Source organism: Chelonia mydas, chromosome 1 (assembly GCF_015237465.2).
Source record: "Chelonia mydas isolate rCheMyd1 chromosome 1, rCheMyd1.pri.v2, whole genome shotgun sequence".
Classification (NCBI taxonomy): domain Eukaryota; kingdom Metazoa; phylum Chordata; order Testudines; family Cheloniidae; genus Chelonia; species Chelonia mydas.
The window spans coordinates 134,620,886-134,648,787 of NC_057849.1; the positions used below are offsets into that span (position 1 = coordinate 134,620,886).

Sequence of the window (27,902 nt, forward strand, 5' to 3'; positions counted from 1 at the left end):
AACCTCAGTTACTGCACAAGATGAGTCACCCTCTTCTTCTTTGAGTGATGTCCCTGTGGGTGCTCCACTGCAGGTGACTATAAAGCAGTGCCCCTAATTGGAAGGCTGGGGCTTCAGAGCGACACGTATTGCCAAGGAGAGGACAGCCTGCCCTAGGAGAGTGTCTGTTGAGATGTCGTGTGTAATAGCATAGCGCTGGGTGAAAGTGTCTGTCGGAGCCCATGTAACAGCCTTATCAATGTCATCAATGGGGACATTATTAAGAAAGACAATCGAGGTAGATAACGAATATGTGGAATGTGTACTGACTGAGGTAGGAGGTTGTCTATCGTCAACATCATAAGATAAACCCATACACTGTGAGATCCACTTAGAGAGGCGTTGTTTAGATATGGCAGTGCCTCTGGAACTTTTGGTGGTGAAGGAGAATAATTGTGGAGATTTCTGGAAGGGTTTAGTCCTGTCCAAGTAGAGGCTAATGCGCACCTTATGTCTAGGGTGTGAAAAGTTGCCTCCTTTTTATTACTCTGAGGCTTCGGGAAGTTCGGTTGATTGCGATAAAAAGATGTTGGGACCTCAGGTAAGCATCTTGGGTGTGGGCACAGTGTAACTTTATCTTTATAAAACACTGTGTATGGTGGATATGCCAGGAGGGCCATGATTTCGTCTACCTGTCTAGCAGAGGTGATGGAGACAAAAAAGGCCATTTTCATTTATAGGTGTATGTAAGAACAGGTTGCCACTGGTTCAAATGGGGGCTTAGTCAGAGAATGTAGGACTGGCCTGGGGTCCCAGGCCGGTGTCTGCTATCATATATGGGGATAGAGATATTGAATACCCCTCAAGAAGCACTTTGTGAGTGGATGTGCGAAGGAGTGGCTGTCAAAGGGGGCGTGAAAGGTAGTGATTGCTGCCAGTTGTACCCTAATAGAACTACTGGCCAATCCTGACTGTTTAAGGTGTAGAACGTAGTCAAGAATAAATGGCAACGGAGCGTGTGCTGCGTCTACCTAACGTGAGGCACACCAGCAGTGAAATCTAGTCCTTTTGTGAATGTAAGTGTATCTGATTGTGTCACGCCTACTATTCAAATGTATCTGTTTGACAGTATCTGAGCAGATTATTTCTGGACCCTGGAACCACAGAGGAGCCAGGCTCTGAGTGGAGCATCTGTGGATTGGGATGGAAAATGTGTTCTGTGAGAGGAGCCATGGTGTTAGTGGAGAGAGATTCGTCGGCATACCATCATGCATAGAAGGTAAGTATACCAGCCCTGTAGCGGCCATGTTGGAGCTATTAGTAAGACATGAGTTTGCTCCTCTCTATTTTGCAAAGTACTCAGAATAGGAAGGAAAAAGGAGGGAAGACATTAAGGAGTGGTGCGTCCCAGGTTATGAGGAATACATCTCCCAGCAATCCATGCCCCAGTCCCATTCTGGATCAGAATTAAGGGAAGTGGGTATTGTGTTGAGTGGCAAAGGGATCTATGGTGGGAAGGCCCGATCAGCTGAATATGGGTTCAAGTGCTCACATATCCAGCTCCCACTCGTGATCGTGTGAGAATGTCCTGCTCAGTGTGTCCTTGGTGGTGTTCTGGTGTCCCAGGAGGTACATGACTGAAATGGAGATGTTGTTGTGGATATACCAGTTCTACAGTTTGATCGTCTCTGAGCATAAAGAGTGGGACCTCACTCTACCCTGCCTGTTGATGTAATACATGCAGGTGAGATTGTCCATCATCATTCTTACATTATGATGTTTGAGAAGAGGTAGGAAATATCGGCAGGCACTGCAGACCACTCGTAGCTCTAGGACATTGATGTGTAAGGTGAATCCAGTGGACAACCATCTACCCTGCACTGAGCATTTGTGTAGATGCGCCCCCCAATTGATTAGGGAGGCATTGGTGACTAGGATCATAGTCGGTGATGGTTGTAGGAAAGGAACTCCAACACAGATGTTGCTGGGCTGTGTCCACCACAGCAGTTAATCTTTGACTCGCCTCAGCACAGATAAAAGTTTGTGAATGCTGTGCTTGTGGGGGAAGTATACAGTACGGAGGCATGCTTGAAGACACAGCATGTGCAGTCTTGTGTGCCTGACCTCAAACGTGGCTGCTGCCATGTGACCTAGAAGCCGGAAGCACATTCGTGCAGAGATCTGGGGGCAGATCCATGCAGCAGATACCAGATCCGTTATAGCTGAGAATCTGAGAGATGGTAGGAAGGCTCTGGCTTATATGACATATAACTGCACATCAATTAATTCCAGCTGTTGTACTGGTGTTAGGGTGGACTTTTCTAGGTTTACGAGGAGACCTAGCTTCATGAACAGATCTGTTTTTAAGTGGGTGGCTTGTAGAGCATAGATTTCAGATGGGGTCTCCAGGAGACAGTCATCAAAGTATGGAAAAATGATAATTCCTCTTTTCCTTAGTAGGTTGAAACTACCACGAGGACCTTGGAGAACACCCGAGGTACTGTGGATAGTCTGAAGGGCAGTACTTTGTACTGACAGTGGTCAGTGCTCACGACAAACCAGAGGAATCGTCTATGGGCAGGATGTATAGAAATATGAAAGGATGCATTTTGGAGGTTGAGGGCAGAGAACCAGCCCCATTGTTCCATGCTGGGATAATAGTGGAGAGGGTAACCATCTTGAAACATTGCAGCTTGATGAATCTGTTTAGATTGTGACGGTCTAGGATATGATGCCAGCCACCAGGCTTCTTCTAAATCAGAAAAGAGTGGGAGTAGAAATCCTCTCTCATGTGTTGGGGAGGGACCGGTTCTATGGCTCCCAGTTGCAGAAGGTGATTTATTTCTTCCCGTAGAAAGGACTTATGAGAGGGGTCCCTGAACAGGGAAAGTGGGGGGGGGAGGATAGGAAGGGGAAGGAGTATCCTTCCTTGACTATCTCTAGAATCCATTTATCTTAGGTGCTGAGACTCCAAGATGGGAAAAATTGAGCTAGTTGGTCACCAAACTATTGGAACATCAGAGATGGTGGGGATGACTGGAATAATGGAAGGCTTCTTGGGGCCTTGACCACACCTTCAAAATTGTTGCGTTGGTGCCAGTACATGAGAGAGAGCCCCTTGAGAAGTGGGCTGTCTACATTTAGACGGATGCCTCTGTCAATGGCGTTGGGTGTTGTAGTGGCATTGAGAGATATACTGTTGAGTTTGGGATTGCGGTGGGAGTTGGTACTTCCCCGAGCGTCTCTTTGGTGCTGGTGTGCATATCCTGAGAGAACGAAATGTAGCTCGGGTGTCTTTAGGGGAGTGCAAAGAGTCATCTGTACACTCAGAGAATAGTTCTAGCCTTTTAATTGTAAGTTCTCTATTGTGGTTTGTACCTCCTTAGGAAAGCCCAAGAGGTGGAGCCATGACGCATGCCTCATGACCATAGCAGTTGCGATGGATTGAGCAGCAGTGTCTGCAGAGTCTAATGAGGCTTATAGGGCTGTACAGGCTAGGAGGTATCCCTCCAATATCAAGGACTGGAATTGCTCCTTTTTGGTCTTTGGTAGATCATAGCAAAGTTCCTCCAATTTGGAGTAGTTCAGATAATTATACTTGGCCATGAGAACTTCATAATTTGAAATCCTAAACTGGACTGTGGTTGAAGAGTATGTCTTGCATCCAAATAGGTCCAGACATTTCCAATCTCTGGCTGGCTGGCTAGATCAAGATTGGTACCGACGGCTCCTTTCCTACACCGCATTGACCATCAACAAATTTGGGGTGGGGTGCGAAAATAAAAATTCAGCATTCTTTGCCGGAACATATTTTCTGTCGGCGTGTTTGCAGGTTGGAAGGATGGAAGCCAGGGTCTGCCACAGAACTTTTGCAGATTCGAGACAAGCCTCATTGATTGGTAGTGTGATCTTTGAGAAAGAGGATGCGTGGAGGATATCAACAGTTTATGCTGTTGGTCTTTGACTTCCTCCAAAGGGATCTGTAGGGAGTTTGCAATCCTATGGAATAGATCTTGAAAGTGCCTGAAGTCATTGGCAGATGTAGGGGATGGAGGCATAATTGCCTCATCAGATGAGGAGGAGGAAAAATGTAAAGTTGGGGGAACCTCCTTTTCCTACTCTTCCTCCTGAGTTGGTATCGGTCGTGGTTTCACTTCCTGAGGATGAGAGATTGATGGAGAAGGAGAAGTGTAGGTCTCTGGCTTTGCTTTCTGGGACGGTTCCCAAATTGTGCCCTGTACCTGGACGAAGGGTCCCAATATGGTCAGTTTGGTGGGAATGGCACATGTGGTTGCATCCACAGTGACCCTGCCAGGACGGGGGCCAGAGGCAGTCTGCATATAGTGAGGATAAGCTGGTGCAATTTGTCCAGCAGTCAAAGGAACAATGGAGTCCTCCTTCTCCTCTTCCTCCTCCTCACTGGGGAAGGAAGGTGTTGTCCTTGACAGAGAGAGGGAGGAATGTCATAAGTCCAGAGAGGAGGGTAGAAATGGGGGGAAGAAGCGGAGACTCGGGAGTGTCAGATACCAGAGGTCTTTAGGGTATCTGAAGTCTTGTGGAAGGGGAAGGAGCATTATCAGTGCTGTTGTAACGCATAGTGATGGAGAGAGAGTGTATGTCCCTGAAGTTTCAGAAGATGGCACCAGAGATTTGGCTGGTGCCAGTGACTTGGCCGGTACCGATGACTTGCCTGGTGCTGATGATTTTGGTATTGATGATTCGGTCGGTGCTGGTGACTTGGCCAGTGCCAACTATTTTGATGGTGCTGAGGACTTACCTCGGTGCCAACAGCTTTGTCGGTGCCAGAAACAGTGCTGGTGCCAGAGCTCCTGCAAGCGGGCTGCTTCGCTCCCCAGAGCTGGGAAATGGCGCCGAGGGCTGAAGGTGCTCAGACAATGTCTTTAGACCATTTCTTTGAGACAGTACCAGAGCTACTTGGATGTGCCCTGGAGCTATGAGTTTTGTTGGATGAGGTTGAAGCCACCGACATAGCCAGGAATGGTGTTCTGGAGGGTTGAACCTCAGAGTGTGAGGAGAAGGAAGCCTGTCTCTTGTCATCTGCATGATCACAGATGACTTTCTCTTCAGAGGGCATGGAGAATGGGGGTCAGCAGACAATCTGGCAGAGCATTAAGGCCTCTCTGGGGAAGAATCCGGGCCCAGGTCCAATCCTGGATGTAGCGATTTCTCCATGAGGAGAAGTTTCAATCTAATATCCCAATTCTTTCTAGCTCTGGGTTTCAGGCTGAGGCAGTGAGAACTTGAGGGACGTGTCCCTCTCCCAGACAGTGGATACACTGTGGGTGGATGTCCATTATCGAGAAGGTGGCCCCACAAGAATGCTCTTATACCTGGGAGAGCCGGGCATAAGAGAAAAGGGCTTCCCAGTCTGGAAGGCGGGAAGTGGGCAATACAGAAACCTAAGCTATGAGAATAATTGTAAAGATAAAGTTAAAACAAAAGAAAAAAATTTTTTTACAGATAGAAGTTGAAAGAAGAAGAGGAAAATACTAACTACTCTATCAGGTAAGGAACTATCTATGAGGAGCAGCAGGCTCTGCTAGTGGCTTCTGTCCCAGACCAAAGGTAGTAGAAAAGGAACTGGGGCTGTCTGTCTGACCAAACAGCGCTCTGTGTATATATATATATATATATGTCCTGTGCACAGTGTGAGAGAGACAAGATGCACATGTGCAGTCCTACAGGCACTTCTGGTGAAGATCTCCGATCCCAGGTGCAGGAGGCCCTGCCGCACCTACAACTGAGCACCAATAGGGACATCACTTGAAGAAGAACAATGAACTAGTCATAATGATGTCTTTAAATAATCGTTAATAACTAAGCATCTGATGTAAGACAGCCTTCAACCTCATTCCACCACACACTTCTTGAAAATGTTTAATGAACAATTGAGTGGATGTCCTCACATTTGCTTTAGCTTTGTAATACAGATTTGTGTGTTTGTATTTTATCAAGGAAAGTTTCTCTCAAGGGAAAATAACTGACAAGTCATATTTTTCTTGCCTTGATGTTTGAAATTCATCAGTCATGACTAGATAAAGTTAGCACAGTCTCTCTCAAAGAAGCCAAAAAGAAACTGTGACATTTCATAGTGGTGTGAACTGTTCATCATCTGCTGCGTAGACTCCATTAATCTGGCCTGCTTTTAAATCCAGTATATCGCAAGGAATCCCATTTTCTGTTGTCACTGGTGTGTCACATTTGTCTTCTAAATCGCCTATCTCTACAGACTCATTGTTATTTCTAAAAAGGAATAACAAAATTACATTACTGCAATCAAAGTGTACCATTCAGCAAAGCCTGGACATAAGAAAAATAGTTTAGCATGCACTTTTATTAAGAAGTTTACAACACACTATATACAAAGAGGCATAGTCTAGTCATCTGAGGATAGGAATGGGAGACAGAAATTCCTAAGTTATTTCTAATATCACTTTCACACTGGCACCCTTCTGTTGCCTCACTTAACTTCTATACCTCAGTTTCCCCTTCTGTAAAATGGCTTGGAGGAGGGTGCAAAATAGAAAAGGAAAATAAAGAATAAAATACACATTCATGTACTTAATAGATTTCAAGGCTATAAGGAGCCACCATGATCATTTAGTCTGACCTACTGCATAATACAGGCCATAGATTTCACTCAATGATTCCTGCATCTATCCCAACAACTTGTGGTTGAACTAGAACAGATCTTGGCATCCAGCTGTGACTTAAAGACACATGTTAGATGTTACAGAATATACGCACCACATTTCTTGGTAATCTATTTCAATGGTAAGTTTCTCTCACTGTTCTAAATTTGTATCTTATGTCCAGTTCAAACTTCACTAGCTTTAACTTCCAGCCAATAGATCTTTGCCTGCTAGATTAAACAGCAATATGTCTTGCATACTTTCACTTTTCCAGACTCAAACTCTGATACCAACCATACTAAAATAGCTGCTGAAGAAATGATCTAAACTGACAAACTGTAAGCAAATTTAGTCAACAGTGTCTGTATAGTACCTTTAATTTCCAGATTTATTTTGACCTTGAGATCTGCTGATTCATAGCTGAAGTACCTGCTGTACTTTACAGACTGTAGCATCAGCAACTTAGAATGATAAGAAACTCACAGGTTAGCTACAGTATTTCTTCCAATCCCATAACACATTGTGACAACCTGACTCAGTACTTATACACCAGTAATATTAACAATAATAAAACTTTATTGACCTGCGAGAGATACTTGGACTTTAGAGACCTGCTAAAAATAAATGAGAGTGGCTAATCAACTCCTCTCCTCCTGCTTCTGACATGCTTTTAAAGGGAGAGGGTGGCACAGTCACATGCACAGTATGAGACAGTCCCTGCCTTGAAGAACTTACAGTCTAAGTAGACAAGACAGTCAGAGGATGAGATACAGGAAGTATTATTATCCTAGATGTACAGAAGGGGTAATTTCTGTAAGAGTAACAGAGAGATTAAGGCTCAGATCCTCAAAAGGATTTAGGTGTCTAACTCCCATTGATTTCAGGGGAGTTGATTGATGCCCAAGATCACACAGGAAGTTTGTGGCAGAGCTAAGAACTGGACCCAGATCTTCTGAATCTCAGGTCAGTGCCTTAACCACAAGAACAAGCATTCATTCACTCGTTGGGTTTTGTTCTTGTTGTTTAAAACAGGGATGGGATTAGATAGGGAAGAGTTTCACAAATTCATACTAGTCTTCTGAATACAAAAAAATAATTTGAAAGCCTCACCAAACCTCCAACTCCATGGGGTTCACTCAACACTAGCAGTAAATGTTATTTTTACCCAGTTGTTTCAACCTCTTTGCCTAAAATGAGGCACTTTTATACTGGGGCAATCTCTGCAACATCTCAGTCTTCATACATAAATCCATTTACATTGGATTATTCGTCAGTATTTTTTTTGCCACTGGACATTTGCTAATTTTTAAGCTATCCAGCTGTCCATAAGAGTTTGTACTTTCCCAATCTATCTCCGATTCCTGTTTGAGCCTGCAATGAAATCATAATGCTTGTGACAACATATCAATGTCCATGATGATCCAAGTCAAATAAAGGATGCTCTCTTCACTGTATGGTCAAGCAGGAGAGTCTCAGATGAGCTTAGAGATGTCCTTATCTAAGTACAACTATCTGAAATCACAGCAAGTAGGAACATAATGGGAGCCGGGGGTCAAAACCAAGGCTTCACCCACTCCCTTCCCCTCTCCATCCCCACGAACTCATGGGCTCACAGCAGTAAGTATCAAGTAAGTAACCCTTACTATGACTGCTATGACTACTATGCACTCAACACTATGACTGGTGCTGCAATATGAGCAGGGTAGTAAGGAGAGGGGAGACAAGTACTCCTTACTCTACAGCATAGCTGTGATAATTTAGTCTCATGGCGAGTCCAATCTGGAATTGACCATGTGAGATGCTGAGCTCCTAGAATTCCTCATGAAGTGAATGGGAGCTGAGGCCATACACTGACTTACAGGATCAGGCCCTTTTAAAATTTCAGTCAAATAGCCCTTTGGTCATTGGTCTGGCTTGCGTGTGGCTCCTGAATCTGCACAAATCAGGAGCAGTGTTTTATATCTGCCAGTCTTAAAAATCAGTAGCCACAATCATTGCCAGCCTTTTCCCTTCTCGCATGCCTTATCTCTGACAGGAGACCTACCTGCAGTGCGGGGCTGGTGACAAATAAACTCCTTGTAAAGCAATCATCTTTATTAACAAGGCCTCCAAGATCACATTCCTACCTTTAGTTAATAACTCCACAGTCCAAAAGAACAACACCTGCCCTTTGAAAGGACAGGTATCCTCAGCTGGGGAGAAAAGGCTGCTATTGTTTCTTTGTAACCAATGTGAACTGCAGAGTGACCCAACTCTAACACTTCTAGTTCACTTAATTCACTAACACTTGGTTAAAACAAAAGCACAGCTTACTTTTTGCGTTGTCGGATTCCTGACACAACAAGGAAAAGAATTCCAGCCACAACGAGGCAAAGAACAACACTGAACACGATAAGCCAGACAGGTACAGTGGGTTCAATGGGTGGTGATAAAGTGGAGGAAATTTTCAAGAACTGCAGCGTGTTGTCTGTCAGTAGGAAGGCACTGTTGATTCTGTTTCTGTTCATCCTTTAAAAAAATACAAAACACAACACAATGATAAACACATTTATAAATGAAAAGACAATGAGGAAAATATAGCCCTGATATAGGCAGTACAACTCTGGCAGGGCTGAATGTGGCCCAGTATGAAGTTTTTAGACTGCATACATTGCATAGCCACTGTCACTGATCCCTATATATCCTGTGCAGGGTGTTAGCCACAGACTCCCCTATGCAACTTTTGAAAGCTTAGGGGATAAGGATGACAATTGATATTATCACTGTTTATGTATTTATTATAGTATTAATTGTTTCTACTTTGGGTCATGCATAGACTCTCATGAGATGGAATATCTACAAAACAAATGGAATTGTTGCTAAAACAAATTTTATTATTATAACTATTAGTGTAATTATTATTAAAGGAGGAATCTTGCACTTGTGAGATGTTGATTTTGATTCATAAACACTGAACAGATTTTGCATGTCCAACTTAGATTCAGAATACTGTCAGCAAAATTAGTTGAGTACTGAGCACAGGAGTTCTCATTCTGCAGAGAATTTTGTTTCTTGTCTCTAACCGACTGATAGGAATGTAAACATTTTTAAAAGCGTATACTCTTCTTTAGTAGGTGAGAGACAACGGTTAAAAACCAAACATGCTATAACAGCATCCAATTTCTGTGGCAAACAGTGCCTATAAAAGACTTACTGTAAATCAGCTTATGCTACTGAATGTATCAAAGAACAACAGAAATGAATTTTAAAAAGGTACATTCCAACACTCTTAGCAAGTTTCAGTGAATAAATAACCTCCTTCGCCCACTAATGCACTGAAGTTGTTGCTGGGTATCTCTGTAAGAAATAGTTTAATCTGCTCAGAAGCTTAAAGTTAATCTTTCCAAAAGAACGCATACTCATTCATCAGGAATTAGGTATTACGCCTTTGCAAAGATAACATGATTTTTAAAGACAAAGTGCAGTATATTTAAAAACAATGGGTTTATTTTTCGCTTGATGCTTGGGAAACATATGTGGGTAACTCTATTTATGGGAGTTACCCTTGCAAAGCCCTTGTGAACACATCCTAAACTTTTGATGTCAGATAACCTATTTTTCTTCTCTTCCTATGCAGCTCCATATTATTGTTTTTCTAACTTCAGAGCATGATTTTTAATGGAAAAGTGGGATAACTTATGCTACTCTGTATTGTGTGCAAATGGTGCTCATCTACTACAGTGACAGGCTTCCTACAAAGACCTAAGATAAAAAGAATATGAGCATTAGATTATTTGCTTGGTCTGACAGTGCAATATGAAACTGGAACATTCAGCACTAAAAGCACGAGCCTCTGTTCCTTGAATTAAAAGTACTAAATGTCCTGTCTGGGAGCTGTAGCAGACTCTGTGGATCAGCCATTAGAGGGGCATGTGCAATGCACACTGAACAGTGGGCTACAGTCAGAGCTCATCATGTCTAGACATCATAAGAACCCACCGTTTAAAAAAAGGACACCTTTCAAAGTTGCGGTCAACCTCCCAAAGGCATACACGTTACAAGAGTTCAAAGAAATTGTTCTCCCTCAGCCATATATAATTCCTTTTAATCTCACATGCATGTCGGAAGAAGAGTATGGACCCCACTGTGTTTATCTATAAACTAATTCATGTAATTAAAAGACACAGAGTGCTAGTTCATACGGCCTGAGACACAGGCCCACATTAAGAAAGCATCTTTGTTTACTGAGGAAGAGTCAGAGGGAGGGCCAATTACTTTACCTTATGGCTGCCTCTACTTCACTTCCAGGAACAGTTGTCACATTTTTGGCAGAGTCTGTGACCACAAACCAAAATGACACCCTCTCTGTCATATTGCAAAGCAGCACATTGGAAATTCTGTGAACATTTAAAACAAAATGAAGTCATTGGAAAATAAGTACAAAACAGAAGTACATACTGAAGTGGTACATGTTATCACCATATTTCGCAGTGTTTTAGTCTAAGGAGAAAAATCTTTTAGAAAAGGAAATTATTAGCTTCTGTTAATCTGACTGAGAAAGAAATACTGGTCATATTTTCAAAAAGAAAAGGAGTACTTGTGGCAGGTGCCACAAGTACTCCTTTTCTTTTTGCGAATACAGACTAACATGGCTGCTACTCTGAAAACTGGTCATATTTTCTATCCTCCAATACAGTAACAAAACAACAACAAAATCACTGTATTTATAGAGGCTTTATTTTATTTTAAATACATTTTCTAGCCATATCATCACCGTCATCTCACCACTAGGAAGTGTGTTTTATCGCTGTTTGAATTTCAACCATTGAAATTTAAACAGTGAACTTGTAGGGCCAGCTTAGCGGGGCAAGGACCATATTTTGGTTCTGTGTTTGTACAGCACTCACCACAATGGGGTCCTGGTCCAAGACTGGGGCTCCTAGGGGATAAGGTAATAATAATAATAATAGTGTACAGCTAGGACTATGAAATCAGGAGCAAATTCCCTAAAGTTGCCATAAGGAAGCGCACATTGTACTTCCCTGCTCCAGTATGGCCCCTTGTACCTCAGGGAGGATTGTGGGCAGAAGAGATTTTATTTCCACTTGGAACTCCATAGGCGCTCCTGGGGCAGGAGATGCCTTCGGGAGTGGTGAATCAGTGCACCTCCCAGCTGCCCTGGCCAAGCCCACTTTCCGACCAGTGTCACTCATCTTACTGGGGATGTGTTGGTTCCCTGTGCCCCCAGTGGAAGAAGGGAGGCTGTGGACACTTTGTCTGACTGCAGTCTCCTCTACAGACTTTTGATCTTGAACCTCTCTGAGAGGGTTTATGCCAGAAAAAGCCAGTCTAGCCCTGCGAATGAATCTAGCTCCTTTGTCACTTGCTGCAGTAGGAGCTGAGTGGATTGTGGAGGCAATGGGCTAAGTTAGGGACTGTTAAACGTCGAATCGTTCTAGCACTGACCCATAGCATTTAGGTTATGTTCAGCTACATTTAACTTTCTAGAGACAGAAACATTCAGGTGGATGTGAAGCAGTTATTGGAAGCTTTGTATGCAATCAGTTTTTCATGAGTTGCTACATAAAATGGAGTCTGAAAAGGTCTTTAAAATTTAGGGTTTTGATACTCCTATACTTATCAGTAATTCATAATGAAAATACCATTAGAAATAGATGAAGGATTAAAATCCAATAGAAATGTAAAGTATATCTGATAGTGGTTGACTTTGTATTCTGAAAATAAAAGTGGCCCCAGACTGAGACTCCAGTCTCTGAACAGATTTTAGGTGACATTTGTATAAGCAGCTGTTCTGAGCAAGTGGCACTTGCAGATCAAACTCAAGAGTAAGGGCCCAGATTTATTTCCACTGAATTTCCTGGGCTGGTTAACTCCGGCAGTAATTCAGCATAGCACTGGCAAGTCTCCACACACAGGTGCCCTGGCAGATCCCCACTGGGAGGACAACACTACCAGCCCTCATGTGGAGTTAATCCTTGAGGCTATGTATGCAGTAATTATAATGCCCAGTATTTATTATTATTTTGCCATTGATTCCTCCTCGTGTTTATGGTGTAGCCCATCCTTCTTCTTAAAACACAAGTTTTAATATTTCTTCCCCTCTGGTTTTCTAGTGGGATATATTTCCTTCTGCAAACAGCTACCCACAACAGAGTACTGCAAATGTTCTATAGTGACATCTGCTGGCTGATCAGAAACATAATTAACTGACTTCCATCTCTTTATATCATTAACAGGCAAATGCAATTATTAATATTTTTAATAGTCGAGCAGCAAGACTCATGAAAACAGGTAAATTGTACTTCCTTTGAGCTCCCTGTTATGTATAAAATCCTTCCATGATTATAATCATCCAGAACTTGGCTCCACTGCCACTCTTCATCAACAGAATCTGAGAGCAGCAAATCCTTCTAGGCTTTGAAAAGAATGAAGCTGTTGTTCATGGGAGTTTCAAGTCGGCTGAGTAAATACTAAGATGGACTACAGTGCAAGACACACCATTTCACATATCCTTTCACAGCATGGTTATCATACAAAGTTACTCTTTTATATATACCATTTCCCATGCCCAAATGTGATCATTCATACTGTGCTGTAACATTATATGTAGCTAGGGTGACCAGAGGGCAAGTGTGAAAAATCAGGACAAGGGGTGGGGGGTAATAGGAGCCTATATAAGAAAAAGTCCCCAAAATCGGGACTGTCCCTATAAAATTGGGACATCTGGTCAGCATACATGTAGCTAACAGCCAGTATCTGTTCAGACTGCAAAACTTGGCTTCATTATGTAAATTACCATTATGTAAATTTGTAAACATATGTCATGATGTGAATATTTTTTATTTATTGCAACTTTTTATTAAGGTAAAGTTACAGTAAAACTGCCTTCTGTGTTAGAAATAGTTAGCAAGTGTCAATATTTTGCCATGGGAGATGATAGATGAATCAATGTTACAGTGACACACTGGACCAGATCTTAGGACCCACAGTATGTGCACTAGCAAATCTCACCAGTTAGCTTTTTTTAATATACGACAATAAATTATTATTATAAGTATTCTTGTAGCACCTAAGAGCCTTAGTCATGGACCAGGACCCCATTGTGCTCGGCACTGCACAGACACAGAACAAAAGACATGCCCTGCCCAAAAAGCTTACAATCCAAGTAATAGTTTTCTCCAGATCAGTGAGCAGAAGGAACAAAAACTTGTAAGTTTCTTAGTCAGGGGGCAAAGTAACTTCTCTCCTTGGGGAGTTATCGGATTGTCAAGGAATACAAGAAAGTGGCAGGGAGCCAAAAGACAGTGCAGAAGCACAGAGCTTCTGTGCAGACCCTGTCCTCTACTGCAGTGGTTCTCAAAGCCGGTCCACAGCTTGTTCAGGGAAAGCCCCTGGTGGGCCGGACCGGTTTGTTTACCTGCTGCGTCCGCAGGTTTGGTGATCGCGGCTCCCACTGGCCACGGTTCGCCGCTCCAGGCCAATGGGGGCTGTGGGAAGGGCGGCCAGCACGTCCCTTGGCCCGCGCTGCTTCCCGCAGCCCCCATTGGTATGGAGAGGTGAACCACGGCCAGTGGGAGCTGCGATCGGCCGAACCTGAGGATGCGGCAGGTAAACAAATGGGTCCGGCGTGCCAGGGGCTTTCTCTGAACAAGCGGCGGACCAGCTTTGAGAACCACTGCTCTACTGGATCATAGGAGAATCACAGAATTTGGGTTCTTCTGAGCCCCTTGCTCTGACATTTTGCAAGGCAGCAGACCTTTCTCCTCCCAGTAGAACCTTCTGGACACTATGAGGATTTTTCTGTGAAGAGTAACCAGCAGGGCTAAAATACTCATCTTGACATAATCAGTTCAAATCTGAGAACACACGAACACTTGTCATTCCATTTCTAAATGGTCAAAATATTTTAAATACGGATATGATCCTTGTGTGGAAGATACAGAACAAAGTTTGGTTCTGTGTGGCAGGTCAATGAAAGATACTGCAGATTTTTAAATATAGGTGTGATAAAAGATACAGCAACAACTGATTCTACTATTTGATTGAAAGTAAATGTTCTCACATTCTTTATGTGCTAAAGATTAACTTGTCTCCAACACAAAAGAGATGCACATTATTTCAAACAAGTCACAGATTAGGGAAACTAGGGTTACCAACACAAATTACAGAGGATCAATTTTTAAGACTGCACGATCAAAGGTTGGTTTACGTAGTTCATGAATGTCTGTATTTCAGAGTGCCCTATTAAGGCCCTATTAAGCAGGAAATCAAGGATTTGTGCCTCTGTTGGAAAACCTTTAAATAAACATTCATTTTCTGTCTATTATTAGAGAGTACTCAAATGGGTAGCGTGATTTTTCTGTCTCACACAACTTTGTAAATTTAATGTCTTTAAAGTGTTAAGCACAAATCAGTGATTTATTTTTAAAATTCTAGTTTGATACATTTTAGATTGAAATTTGAATTTAATGGGAACCTGTTCTGACATCCTGACATAAAGTAAGGTCTAAACAGGGCTTAGTAGTAACAGAGGGGCAGTAATGGGCACCTACTGCTGGCCTATTGCCATCTCCTACACCAAAAGCTGGTCACTGTAGTGAAGAAAATCCTCTATTATTCCTCCTCCAAGAGTCTAGCAAGGGGTCACTTTGAATCCTAGCAGGTAGGGGGTTCTGTCTATGCTGATCCATCCACTATTCATCTCTCATGTTCTTGAAGAGTACGAATCAGGTGTGAGGGTTAATGAAGCCCTGAAACTGCTGTAGGAGCTATGGAGCATCTCTCATGCTGATCAGTGACTTTGTGGCAATGATTCTTTCCACTCCCAGATCGTCCCCCTCTGTGCACAGCAAGAATTTGGACCTATACTTGCAAGGGGAACAAGGATTTGGACCTTTATGCAAAAATGTAATCCTTCAAGCATTCTCTGGTTCCTGTGATTTCATAAATCTTTGATCAATTGTGTATGTCTCATATTGTTTAAATCTAGACCATAACATGCCTCAGTGGTAATCAGCTAGTTTTTCTTTTATGATACTGAGTAACTCATGGTGAATCTTCTACAACCCCTAATGAAAATTCATTGACATTTTGCCAGTAAAATCACTGATACTGTAAAATGGAATGTAAGCAGGTTACCTAATCAAAAAATTAACTGGCACAAAAGTTACATTGCTAGATTAAAACAACCCTACCCAATAAAGAAAGTGGAGAGGGGAATGTTTCTGTGACTTCAACTCACAACATTTTAATTGGTCTAATATGACACATTACAATACACTGATTCTCCTTTGACAATGTAGCACCGAAGAATTATTCCTTTTCCAATGACACACAAAACCTCACCTCCAAGCAAGCAATAACACTGGCACAAAATGTCACACACCGGGGTGTCGGCAGTACGACCTCGTGATCAGAACAAGAGCCTGGCCTAGTGGTTGGAGCAGAACCAAAGGATAGAGTTGGAGGCATGGTCAGGAGACAGGCCACTGGCCAGAGCCAGAGTAGAAGCAAAAGGTGCTCAGGAGACAAGACAGTGGTCGGGGTCAGTTCTGAGGAATGGAGGGACCAGGGCTGGAGCAGGGCAGGCAAGGTTTGGAGCAAGGGCTGGTGCAGGAAGCAGGTGTGGCACAGCTGTGGGCATGGAACACATTGTGCAGCCACTGTGCTGTTGTTGCTACAAGGCTTAAATGGTGGTCTGTTGGCCCTTCTGTCCAATAAGGGAGCACAGTCACTTAGTAAGGGTTTTATTGGGCTCAGCCAAGCTCACTGGATTGCTAGGAAGCCACACCTGGAGCCAGCTAGGTCCTGACAAGCAAGTATAGATTATAATAGTTTCTGTGGGCCTTGATTCTTTTTTTCACCTACACTAGTATAAATGAGCAATAATTCAACTGAAGTGAATATGGAATTTAATAGAGAATGACAACTGTTCTACCAAGTATATAAATTAATCCATAGGACTCCATAGCAGAAATTCAATTCTGTATTAAAACTGATAAGCAGGTTTAAAAATGTCTATGGAAAAGATTTTTTTCTACAAGGGGAATTATGTTGGTGTCAAACTGGCCTAAGTGACAGGAGAAACTGTCACAGTATTTTCCTACAGACAAGCTAGAAGGGCATATTGAGTGGGGTCCCGCAGGGATCAGTCCAGGGTCCAGTTCTGTTCAATATCTTCATCAATGAATTAGATAATGGCATAGAGAGTACACTTATGAAGTTTGCAGATGATACCATTCTGGGAAGGGTTGTAAGTGCTTTGGAGAATAGGATTAAAATTCAAAATGATCTGGACAAACTGGAGAAATGGTCTGAAGTAAATAGGACGAAATCCATAAGGACAAATGCAAAGTACTCCACTAAAGAAGGAGCACTGAGCTGTACACATAAAAAATGGGAAATAACTGCCGAGGAAGGAGTACTGTGGAAAGGGATCTGGGGATCATAGTGGATCACAAGCTAAATATGAGTCAACAGTGTAACACTGTTGCAAAAAAAGCAAACATCATTCTGAGATGTATTAGCAGGAACATTGTATGCAAGACATAAGAAGTAATTCTTCCACTCTGCTACGCACTGATTAGGCCTCAGCTGGAGTATTGTGCCCAGTTCTGGGTGCCACATTTCAGGAAAGATTGGACAAATTGGAGAAAGTTCAGAGAAGAGCAACAAAAATTATTAAAAGTCTAGAAAACGTGACCTATGAGGGAAGATTGAAAAAATTGGGTTTGTTTAGTGTGGAAGAAGACTGAGGGGAGACATGATAACGGTTTAGTTCTCTTTAACCTCTGAGGATAGGAGAAGAAGCAATGGGCTTAAATTGAAGCAAGGGCAGTTTAGGCTGGACATCAGGAAAAACTTCCTAACTGTCAGGGTGGTTAAGCGCTGGAATAAATTGCACAGGGAGGTTGTGGAATCTCCGTCATTGAAGATTTTTAAGAGCAGGTTAAACAAACACCTGCCAGGGATGATCTAGATCAGTGGTTCTCAAAGCCAGTCCGCCGCTTGTTCAGGGAAAGCCCTTGGCGGGCCGGACCGGTTTGTTTACCTGCCGCGTCCGCAGGTTCGGTTGATCGTGGCTCCCACTGACCGTGGTTCGCCGTTCCAGGCCAATGAGGGCTGCGGGAAGGGTGGCCAGCACGTCCCTTGGCCAGGGCCGCTTCCTGCAGCCCCCATTGGCATGGAGTGGTGAACCGCGGCCAGTGGGAGCCGTGATCGGCTGAACTTGCGGACGCGGCAGGTAAACAAACCGGTCCGGCGTGCCAGGGGCTTTCCCTGAACAAGCGGCGGACCAGCTTGGAGAACCACTGACCTAGATAATACTTAGTCCTGCCTTGAGTACAGAGGACTGGACTAGAAGACCTCTCAAGGTCCCTTCCAGTGCTACACTTCTATGATTCTATTTGAGCAGTAGGATTTGTAAATTCCCAAGGCAGATAACTGGGTTAATATTAAAACTTAAGCCCATTTGATATCAGCATAATAATTTTTCTGCTTCCAAGTCAACTTACTATTATTTCTATTGCTATTAGCATGGCATGCAAGTAGCATTGATGTCAGCAGGGGATGGAGCAACTCCCCTGTTTTTTCCCCAGGTGGGTGAAATTGCCACAAATTTGAAGAAAAAAATTATGAAAACAGGGTTTCTATCTAAAGTAAGTAAGAAGTGAATCTTCATGGATCATAAGCTGAAAAAGTGAACAATCTTGAAAAAGCTTTACAGATCACCTTTAATGATTTGTTTACTTCAACTCATTTTCTCTGAGAAGCACTCATGTTGTTTGCAATGATGTAAAATAATAGAAGCATGCTGTCACCTGACTTGTTCCTGTGGAACCTGAGGAAAGCAATGGTGGTACATACCAGATATGGCTCTCTAGCTTAAAGGACAGCTTCTTACAAATCAGAATGAAATGGTAATGAACCAATATCTCAATTATGGATGGGGTTGTTCTATTTAAAACTCAGTACTGTAGCTGCAATCAAATATCATATGACTCAGATTAGTTAATCTCTTTGCAAATATGGAAAATGCTTCATCAGACTCAGTGCCAGCCAGGGTCAGTTTTGCTTAAAAGTAAATCTAAAGCCTGGTCTCAGTAAAGTACTAGAGCTGCAGACATTTCTATTTATATTCATAAACAAAACAATACAGGATACCAAAATATCTTTATATTGTTTTAATCTCTAAGGAGGAGGTGAGCATATTAAAGACATAGGAACTGTCACACTGACACTGACCAAAGACCTATCTAGTTTAGTAGCCTGTCTTATGACAGTAGCCAGTAGCCAATACCAGAAATTTGAGAGGAAGTTATAATACTCAATAACATGGGGGAGACTTTCTCCTGACTTTAGCTGGTAATCCGTTTATGCCCTGAAGTGTGAAATCTGAAGCATTTTCCTGATTGAGTGTAAGATAATTAGGCAGTTGTACTCTTAGCGACAGATAACCCTCCAAATTCTGATAAGTGTGCCATTGTACATCACTCTTGTCTTCTTGCATGCCTTTCTGCCATCTTGTCTATGAGATGCAGAGGGGAGCATAGGTAACCAGTGACAAAAAAGGGAACCGAGCCTCTATCATCATGCCTACCTGAGAAATAACACTGCATTTCTCATTACTGCCACCCTTGTCCTTTCTTTCCCCTTCCTTCAACTCTTGGCTGTTCAGAACCTTCACTTATGGTGTCATATATTACATTTAAGGCCAAATTCTCTGCTAATTTAAATAGGTGCAGGTCCCCTGAAGCCGACTAACTAATTTACGGCAACAGAGAATTTGGCCCATAGATTGTACACTGCTTAGGGAAGAGATTATAAGCCGCCTAGCACATATCAGGATGGCAAAAAAAAATAACAGCATTGCAGTATGCTGGTTCTACACAGTGTTTATTTTTATAACTTTTCTATATCAAAATGGTTCCATCATAAGCAATATTGTAAACAGGTATATTGGAGGACTGAGTGTGCACTTACTGAGTTGTTTCTTTGTCGGAATATCTTCGCATTGCAAAAGCCACCATTGCCTTGAACAGGTATTCTTCACTTGCATCCCAGGCATACTGTAAAGAAAGACAGAAAATTAACAGTTCTAGCACTAGTACTGGCAGGGAGGGGGTTATATGGAGCACTGACCCTGAAACAGTCCATCATTCAAAAAGAAATAAACCTTCCTGATAATGCTATGAAAATAACTTCTTGAATATTGTTTGTTGTGCACAAAAGATTTTTAAATGGCTTGTCAGAAAGTTATAACTTTTCAAAAATCTGAATGGACTGAATGCTTATGAAAGTTGCCAGACTGACAGCACTAGAGATCTAATTTTACTCTTCATCAAAGACTAGGAATACCAACAGAAGCTTCCCCAAGCTCCACCAGGGTGCCTGGGCCCTATCCTGGTCAGATCACCTCTATGAACAAAAGTGAAGTCTACACGCCATGCCCATTCAGTCCTTGGCCTGAACAGGCAGAGAGAGTAGTCTTCACCGTCATTCATAGAGGTAGTCTGAACAGTACAGGGCACAGGCACCTTCATTAAGTTTGGGGAAGACGTGCTAGTTGTGATGCTGGTTTCTAAGATATGGACATCTGTACATCATGAAAAGAACTCATTTCATGCAGGCAAATGAACAGTAATCAGATAGTAGCAACTTTCAGAGAAAACAGAACAAGGCTAGATAGTGACATAGAAACGAAGGACCATTGTCTATACCTCTTTTACAATGAATACATTACTATCGGTACATACAGTTTCCCAAATATAAGTGTGTGTGTATATATATATATATATATATATATATAAAAACTCAGCCCTTACATAAGCTATATATACCAGTTATATTCTACCAAATTAATCTTTGGCACAGGTAGGTATAATTCTAAATTAAGTTGAATGGAGTTGCACCTGCTTATGTAAGGGCTGAGTTTAACACATTGTCTTGACACCTGACAGAAAACTGCACTTAACATAATTAATGTTCTAAGAGCTAACAACTGAAAGCTTCTAAAAACATTCCTATCTCTGAGTCCATAATAAGCAATAATTGTAACAACGTTCATTGAAACTATAGAACAAAGAGGCTTAAAGTGCAGTTAAACTTCGCAAAATGACTTCGTAAAAAAAAATTGTGTGGGTCCATGTTTATTATTCCTAAATAACTTCATATTGTATTTGTTCAGTTTGCTAGTACAATGATTTTTTCCTCTAACTGCCCACTTCTGCGTACCTATTCTAAGATCTGAAAGTCAAGCTGTGTTATTTTTGTTCACAAATTATCAACATCGGTTATAAAGATCCTGCAACTGGAATATAGGGCCAGATTCTCAGCTTGTGTAAAGCGGCCTACCTCCGCTGACTTCCCTGGAGCTATGCCCAACTTACACCAGCTGTGAATCTGAGCCATCTTTATTAATTATTGATTGTGTGCCAGACAGAAAAGAATTCAGCTAACCCTTCCATGGGTATATTGGCTGAATAGTGGTAAAGGGTATAAAAGGTAGTAAAAATTAACTTTGGGTAAGATGTCATTTTATATAGTCAATTTGCTGATTATAACTGCACTTTGAAATGACTGCAGAATTAAAGTTAAAGCAAAGCAAATGTTAGGACAGATTAGGATATTCAGCTAAAGGAAAACATATTTTAACCACTGGGCATGTTATTTTACATTTCAATACAGCCACAAAGTAACCACAAATACATTCCTATACAGTGGCTGAAATCCTAGCCCCATAACATTCAATGGCATACCTCCCAACGTTTCCAGTGGTGTTGGACAGGTCCTGCCACAGGAGGGGGTGTCAGGTGCTGCCCTGAGGAGTGGAAGGCCCTGGCTGGAGGGAGTTGAGTGCTGCCCCCAGCAGGTCGGAAGCCTGGGGAGTTGCAGGACAAGCCCACCCTGCACTCACCCCGCAGCAGCGGCTTCTGTCCCACAGGTCTGGACCTGGCTCCCTTCACCATAATAGGGTAGTGGCCATGCCAAATTTGAGTGGCACTGCAATGGGTGCCATGCTGCCCGTCACCAGGGAGGCAGGTCGAACCTGAACAGCAATGTGACCCCGTGTGCCAAGACCCAGGTCACAATGCCCGGAGTGGGGAGCTGGGCCCAGCCAGCCCCTTGGGACAGGAGCCACTTTATCCATGACAGGAGGCTTTGGGGGTCAAAGTAGGACAATCCCAGGAAACCTAGGATTGTTGGGAGGTATGTAGTGGGAGGTTTGCTATTTACTTCAATGCGGCCAGGATTTCACCAAGGTTTTCTATATGCAGAAAGAGAAATATACTAGCATGACACAACACTTATATATATTTTCATTCACAACTATGTACAGGATAACAGTTCTTCATAGGAGTAATAGCAGACCAATGTGGTGAACGTAACATCCCTGAAAAGGCAGCTTTCAGAATCTGCTCTGGAAATACTGCTTTGTCTTCAGTGTATGATCGGTCAGTGGCTTCTATTATGATGATATAATAATGCTTCTCACTGGGTGTTTTAATGGTTGAGGCCAGAACACTGACAAACTTGCATGGACTGGTCATTGAAAGGGTGTTTTGGGTCCTATGGGCATTTCTGGAATTTTCTAAAAGGGATATAAGCAGTCACTGAGGGCCGGCAATACCAAGTTGAGAGTGGTGAACAATGAGGCAGGATCGGAACGTGGTTAAGGGCATGTCTGCTAGTATTTTCAAAAGGCCTTACTGGGATTCCATACACTTACACAAGTCCTGCTGGTCTAGACATGCCTTGGGAATGACAATCTCAACACTCACCACACACATCCCTTGGAGTAGCCTGATTCAGCACACTTGAGACTTTTGCACTGATTATAGCCTGGTTACAAAAAGCATCAAATACACCGCAGATTATTACTGCACATAGAGAGGGAGAAAAGAGAGAGGCACTCAGGCTGCTTCAGTAAGTACAAATGCCACCAAAATATAGGCTCCATCCATTTATTTTGGTTTAGTCCTCTGCTATCCTGATGAAGAAATGTTTTCACAATTTCAGGTTTTCAGGCAGCTTCAACAAGTCCAATGGGCTTTTATTTTTTGTATTTAATTCTAATCAACCACAAGGATTGCATCTATTGCCATTTCTATGACAGGTTGATTTAACCTTCTTCCAGCAGTTTGCTGAAAATTAACAATTTGTTGGAATGATAATATTGGAGGTCAGAAACTGCTTTCTACACCTAATTTGTAGCTTTCAGTATAAAATGAGCTTTTCAAAAATCCACATTATAATTGTCCCAGCAGAGCAGATACTTAGCTCTGCTGCACAGATTGCAACTGTTTGTTTGTTTGTTTTTCTGAGGGGGCAATTTCAGTGCAAACATAAATAATAATACAGATCCAAACATAATAGTGAAAATGACCAATTTTTATTTTTAAACCGTGACAGCCACATGAGCAGGAGGAGGACGGGTACCTCTGTGCAGGGATTTCACTCCTCACATAAACAAGGATGTGAGCCACATGCATGATACCATCCTCACCTCCCTTGGGGCCTGGGATCCACACAGGAGAAGAGGCAGGGGCTAGGTGGGTTATATAAACTATGGTATAAACTACTCATCACCAAATGAGGAGACCTTACATAGGCCATTTGAGATAAGGCTGAACTTGGACATGGAATCTGTAACAACTCAGAACTTGAGTAATGTTCAAATACAGATCCACATCTGAACGTTAGCATTTGGGCCCATTGCTAATGTCTAGGACAGTGGTTCCCAACCAGGGGGTACAGCTACTCATCTAGATATTTGCCTAGTTTTATAACAGCCTACATGAATAGCACTACTGAACTCAGTACAAACTAAAATTTCATACAATGAGTTGTTTATACTGCTCTATATACTATACACTGAAATGAAAGTACAATATTTATATTCCAATTGATTTTATAATTATATGGTAAAAATGAGAAAGTAAGCAATTTTTTCAGTAATAGTGTGCCGTGACCGTTTTGTATTTTTATGTCTGATTTTGTAAGCATGTAGTTTTTAAGTGAGGTGAAACTTGGGGGTACACAAGACAAATCAGACTCCTGAAAGAGAAACAGTAGTCTGGAAAGGTTGAGAGCCGCTGGTCTAGGAAATAAGAATGGTGCTAACATACAGTGGTGATGCGTGCCAACATAAGAACATAGAAAGACAGAATGGTAGTCTGAACAAAGGACTCTGTCCCAAGGCCTAAACTGTCTTCCTACAGAACTGATGAAGATGTGAGACAGCAACAACAAAAAGACTGAGACTTAAAAATAAAAGATATAGTATAAAAGAACACTGAATGTAGATGAGAACCACAAACCTATTTTTTCATCATTTTAAGGACATCTGCATTCAAACAACACAGCACTGTTCACAGTGCTAAAAGAAAAGATCTTCCTCTTATTTGTTCATGGAATTACTGATTGACTCATGACTCACTATTGTACTTTTTCAGGACAGCTCCAAGAGGAAAAAATCTCCGTTATATTCATCATTATACCTATGTGCCCACCTCTCAAGACATCCACATGAGGTGCCTTGAAAACAGATGACTATATAAGCTCTAGTGCATGCTAATATAGGTAATAGACGTAGCGCAGCATTACCAAATACATTTATTTTTAAATAGCTGAGTATAAATTTGGCTTGTTTACATACTATTTATGCACATATTGCACTGCTTTGTACAAGAGATATTCTGAACACATCACTTGCAATTCAGAAATCAATAGCATACTATCAGTGAAAGAGAACTGCAATATTTAAAACTACAGGTTCTGTGCTGATCAGAGAGCTATTGCACATACAATCTTCTGTACTCTGTAAGTAGCAGAGTTATACAGGCAGATCTAGCATTCAGAAGGCAATGTGATGCTTTAGAAGTCTGACTCTGTGGGTCAAACTGACTCTAGAAGGCATAACAATCATTGACTTTAACACGTATTGTATTTATTTACACCCTGGCCAGTATGGTCCTATTAATTTAACTCTATCACTCTAAATACCTATGTGACTGGCAGTCATCAAAAGGATTTGAGTAGTACCAGAGTTCTCAAATTATTTCATCATGTTAAAACCATTTTAATGGATTATCTTGCAGATCACCTCCCCTTCACTGTGTGATCATATTCCCTCCATTGGTGATGAAATAACATCTGTGTGTCAGTTACAGCAACTGCTTACACGGAAAAGAAATATTAGTAAAGCATTTATTGTATTTTCAGCTCCCCTTTAGTGTGATTTAGTAGCTAGAAATACAGAGGATATACAGTACCATGTGATCAGAGGCTCTCTGGGATCACCAATGGTCTAGACCAATGGTTTTCAAACAGAGGTACGTGTACCCCTGGGGGTACAGAGAGGTTTTCCAAGGGCGAACAGCAACTCATCTAGATATTTTGCCTAGTTTTAAAACAGGCTACATAAAAAGCACTACTGAAGTCAGTACAAACTACAATTTCATACAATGAGTTGTTTATACTGCTCTATATACTATACTCTGAAATGTCAGTACAATATTTATATTCCAATTAATTTATTTTTAATTATATGGCAAAAATGAGAAAGTAAGCCATTGTTCAGTGACAGTGTGCTGTGACACTTTTATTTTTATTTCTGATTTTGTAAACAAGTAGTTTTTAAGTGAGGTGAAACTTGGGAGTACGCAAGATAAATCAGATCCCTGAAAGGGGTATAGTAGTCTGGAAAGGTTAAGAGCCACTGGTCCAGACAACAAAGTTTAGGAAACTCAGTAATAACCTATAATGATCTGAACTAAAGAAGTAACAATATTATCATATGTATATTACAGTAACACCAACAGGCCAGCCAGGTCCGGGCTCCATTGTGTGAGGTGCTGTATAAACATAGTAAATGACGGTCCCTGCACCAAAGAATTAACAGTCTTATTCTTGAACATAATAAAGAATGGTGTCTGTCTTTGCTACCATTACAAAATAGGCGAAAATCACTGATTACATTATTCGCTATTATTTGTTAGCTCTACAGACCTATATGCTAAACCCCTGGATATATACATCTTTATGGGTGATCCTACCATCCAAGATTTAAAATGCCAGTACTGCTTATAGTCTTGTATCACTGTATACTGCACATTCACTTGAAAATGAATAAAAGAGATTTAAGTAGCAGAGCATCTAATCAATGATGCAATAGGAGACTAAGTATTTTCCATCTGAAACTTATGTGATTGTACTATCTCTCCTCCATGTTAAAACTGGAAAGATAGCATTGTGCCCAAATTATTAAGGCTGAATTAATTTTAGAGTATATTTATATATATTTGAATGTAATTTATTTGCAGATGGCATTAGAAGTACTGTAAAAAGGTAACCATTCGTTGTGCATCTAGAGAAGAAATTATTGACCATCTATTGATACTTCTGTGTGTCAACAAACTATTCTCAAAAGGTTGTTGATGTAAAAACTATCCTAAATCAGATTGTTGCAGGTCTTAGCTTTATTTAAACCTCTCATACTGTGAGAAATGAGCTACAATTTATTCTGTGTAAAACAACTAGAGGAATACTTTATTATAACAAAACCCAAAATAAGGGGTACCTTTTTGGGCTACTGCTTCAGGTCTTAGGTGCTTTGTGATGCAGAATTTAGTAAAACAGTAAAGAGTGATGTAACTGAAAAAAATATTTATTTGATATAGTCAGAGAGATGATGTTATTCTTAAGGGAGAAAACACTGTGAACTGTCATTTTCATTCTTCGCTCAGAATGGAAAAAGTTGTAATCAAGGTGAGTGTCAGGTACAATTTCATCATATTTTCTGTTGCAGGATTATGTTATTTTAAATATATTTTTAAAACAATCCAATTTAATCTGTTTTTATTAAAGTTTCTTAGCCAAGGAAAGCTGATTTAAATATTGATTTTCAAAGACAAATACTTTAACATATATCCTGAGAATCTATTCCCTATTTGTTCTGGCTGTTGCACTTTCTATCACAATCAAGTCCCTGCTCACACAGATTTAAATTATTTCACATTTCAGTTTTATCTGGGAATAGTTTCCTGTGCCATAAAAAGAGCTTGCATATCTGCAACAAATACCTCTTACAACATGTTACTGTGGCAGTTTATTTCCCAGGCTTCTGGCATAACTGGGTTCTTGTCTTCCAATAAAGAAAAGTTCAAGACATTTCATATTTAATTCAAGGTTGAACCGTGTAACGTACAGGAGATATACTGTAAGTATTTGAAACTGGGGATGAATTGATGGGTTCTGTCCACTGATCTGAAAGTCTGAAATAAAATAAAAACTAAAGAAGATGTAAGTCTTTTCCTGCTTATCTGCCAAAACTTGCTTGCCTTTACATTTAGCATTCTCAAGCAGAGCAGCTTTAGCCAAACTAGGAGAGACAGAATTTGTATTTACATAGCACTTTTCATATTGAAGGTACAATATCTCAAAGTGCTTTCTAAAATAATGTACATGGAACATTCTCTATATGAAGAGGTATGCTTTATACTTACTGTTAAAGGACGTTTGTTTTAGACCAATGCTATCCTAACCTCAAGAAACTAATACCTGAATTATGACTTGATGGGCAGTTTATTACAGTGAGGACATCAGTGCAAATTGTCCCCTCAGAGATTTTACCATTTAAATTAGCTCTACTTAGTCAGTTATTCAGTCAGAAAGAATACATGAAGATACTCTACTTACTGCATTATCTCCCAAAGCTGTTTTGATACTAATCCGTACTTTGAAAGCATTCTGTGCACCTGAGACAAAGAAAAAGAAAGCAATAAACAGAAAAATAATCTTGGAAAATTGGTTTTTAAATTATTTACTTTTCCAACTGTATTACAGATCAGAGCATAAAAGCTTCTAAATGTATCTTATTACATGATTAGGAGACCTCAACGTTATTAGTGTGAACAAGCCTGGACACCGTGGATTCTCAATGTGATTTTAACCATGATCTCTTCAGAATAGAATAAGATTGGCTTTAGCAACCTATTCACAAACTCACAAAAGAGGCAAAGGCTCAGAGTATACGCCCTCAAACTCTATACAGAAGTGTTACAGTTTAATAAATCTAAGTGGCCAGCTTTGAAAGTGTTCACCAAGTTGAGACATTTAACTGATAAAGGATGAGGCTCAATTGCAAAACATACCTGGCCTGCAGAAGTCAGAATGAGCAATGGTAACCAAGGAGAAAGCAAGCAGCAAAACCCCTAACATCCTTTCAGAGTGGAAAACTTGTGGCAAAAAGAAAAAAGTCACCACAGTAAA

General features: G+C 41.2%; 1 protein-coding gene across 1 annotated transcript; it reads right to left on the reverse strand.

The window, feature by feature from the left end:
* Nucleotides 1-533: 533 nt before the first annotated feature.
* Nucleotides 534-27,902, reverse strand: CLTRN (collectrin, amino acid transport regulator). Its single transcript, XM_007070498.3, has 6 exons — nucleotides 27,785-27,902; nucleotides 27,330-27,388; nucleotides 19,614-19,699; nucleotides 10,892-11,008; nucleotides 8,946-9,140; nucleotides 534-6,243 (listed from the first exon to the last, which is right to left on the reverse strand). Exons 1-6 carry the CDS (start codon nucleotides 27,849-27,851, stop codon nucleotides 6,087-6,089), a joined length of 681 nt encoding a protein of 226 aa, XP_007070560.1. The 5' UTR covers nucleotides 27,852-27,902; the 3' UTR covers nucleotides 534-6,086.

Bases quoted from the DNA above. Each gene is read 5' to 3' on its own strand.
- CLTRN (XM_007070498.3), bottom strand. From the start codon at position 27,851: ATGTTAGGGGTTTTGCTGCTTGCTTTCTCCTTGGTTACCATTGCTCAT. The intron at 19,700-27,329 runs GTAAGTAGAGTA...CTTTCTTTACAG, and splicing joins CAGCTTTGGGAGATAATGCA to TATGCCTGGGATGCAAGTGA. The intron at 11,009-19,613 runs GTAAGTGCACAC...AAATGTTCACAG, and splicing joins TCCGACAAAGAAACAACTCA to AATTTCCAATGTGCTGCTTT.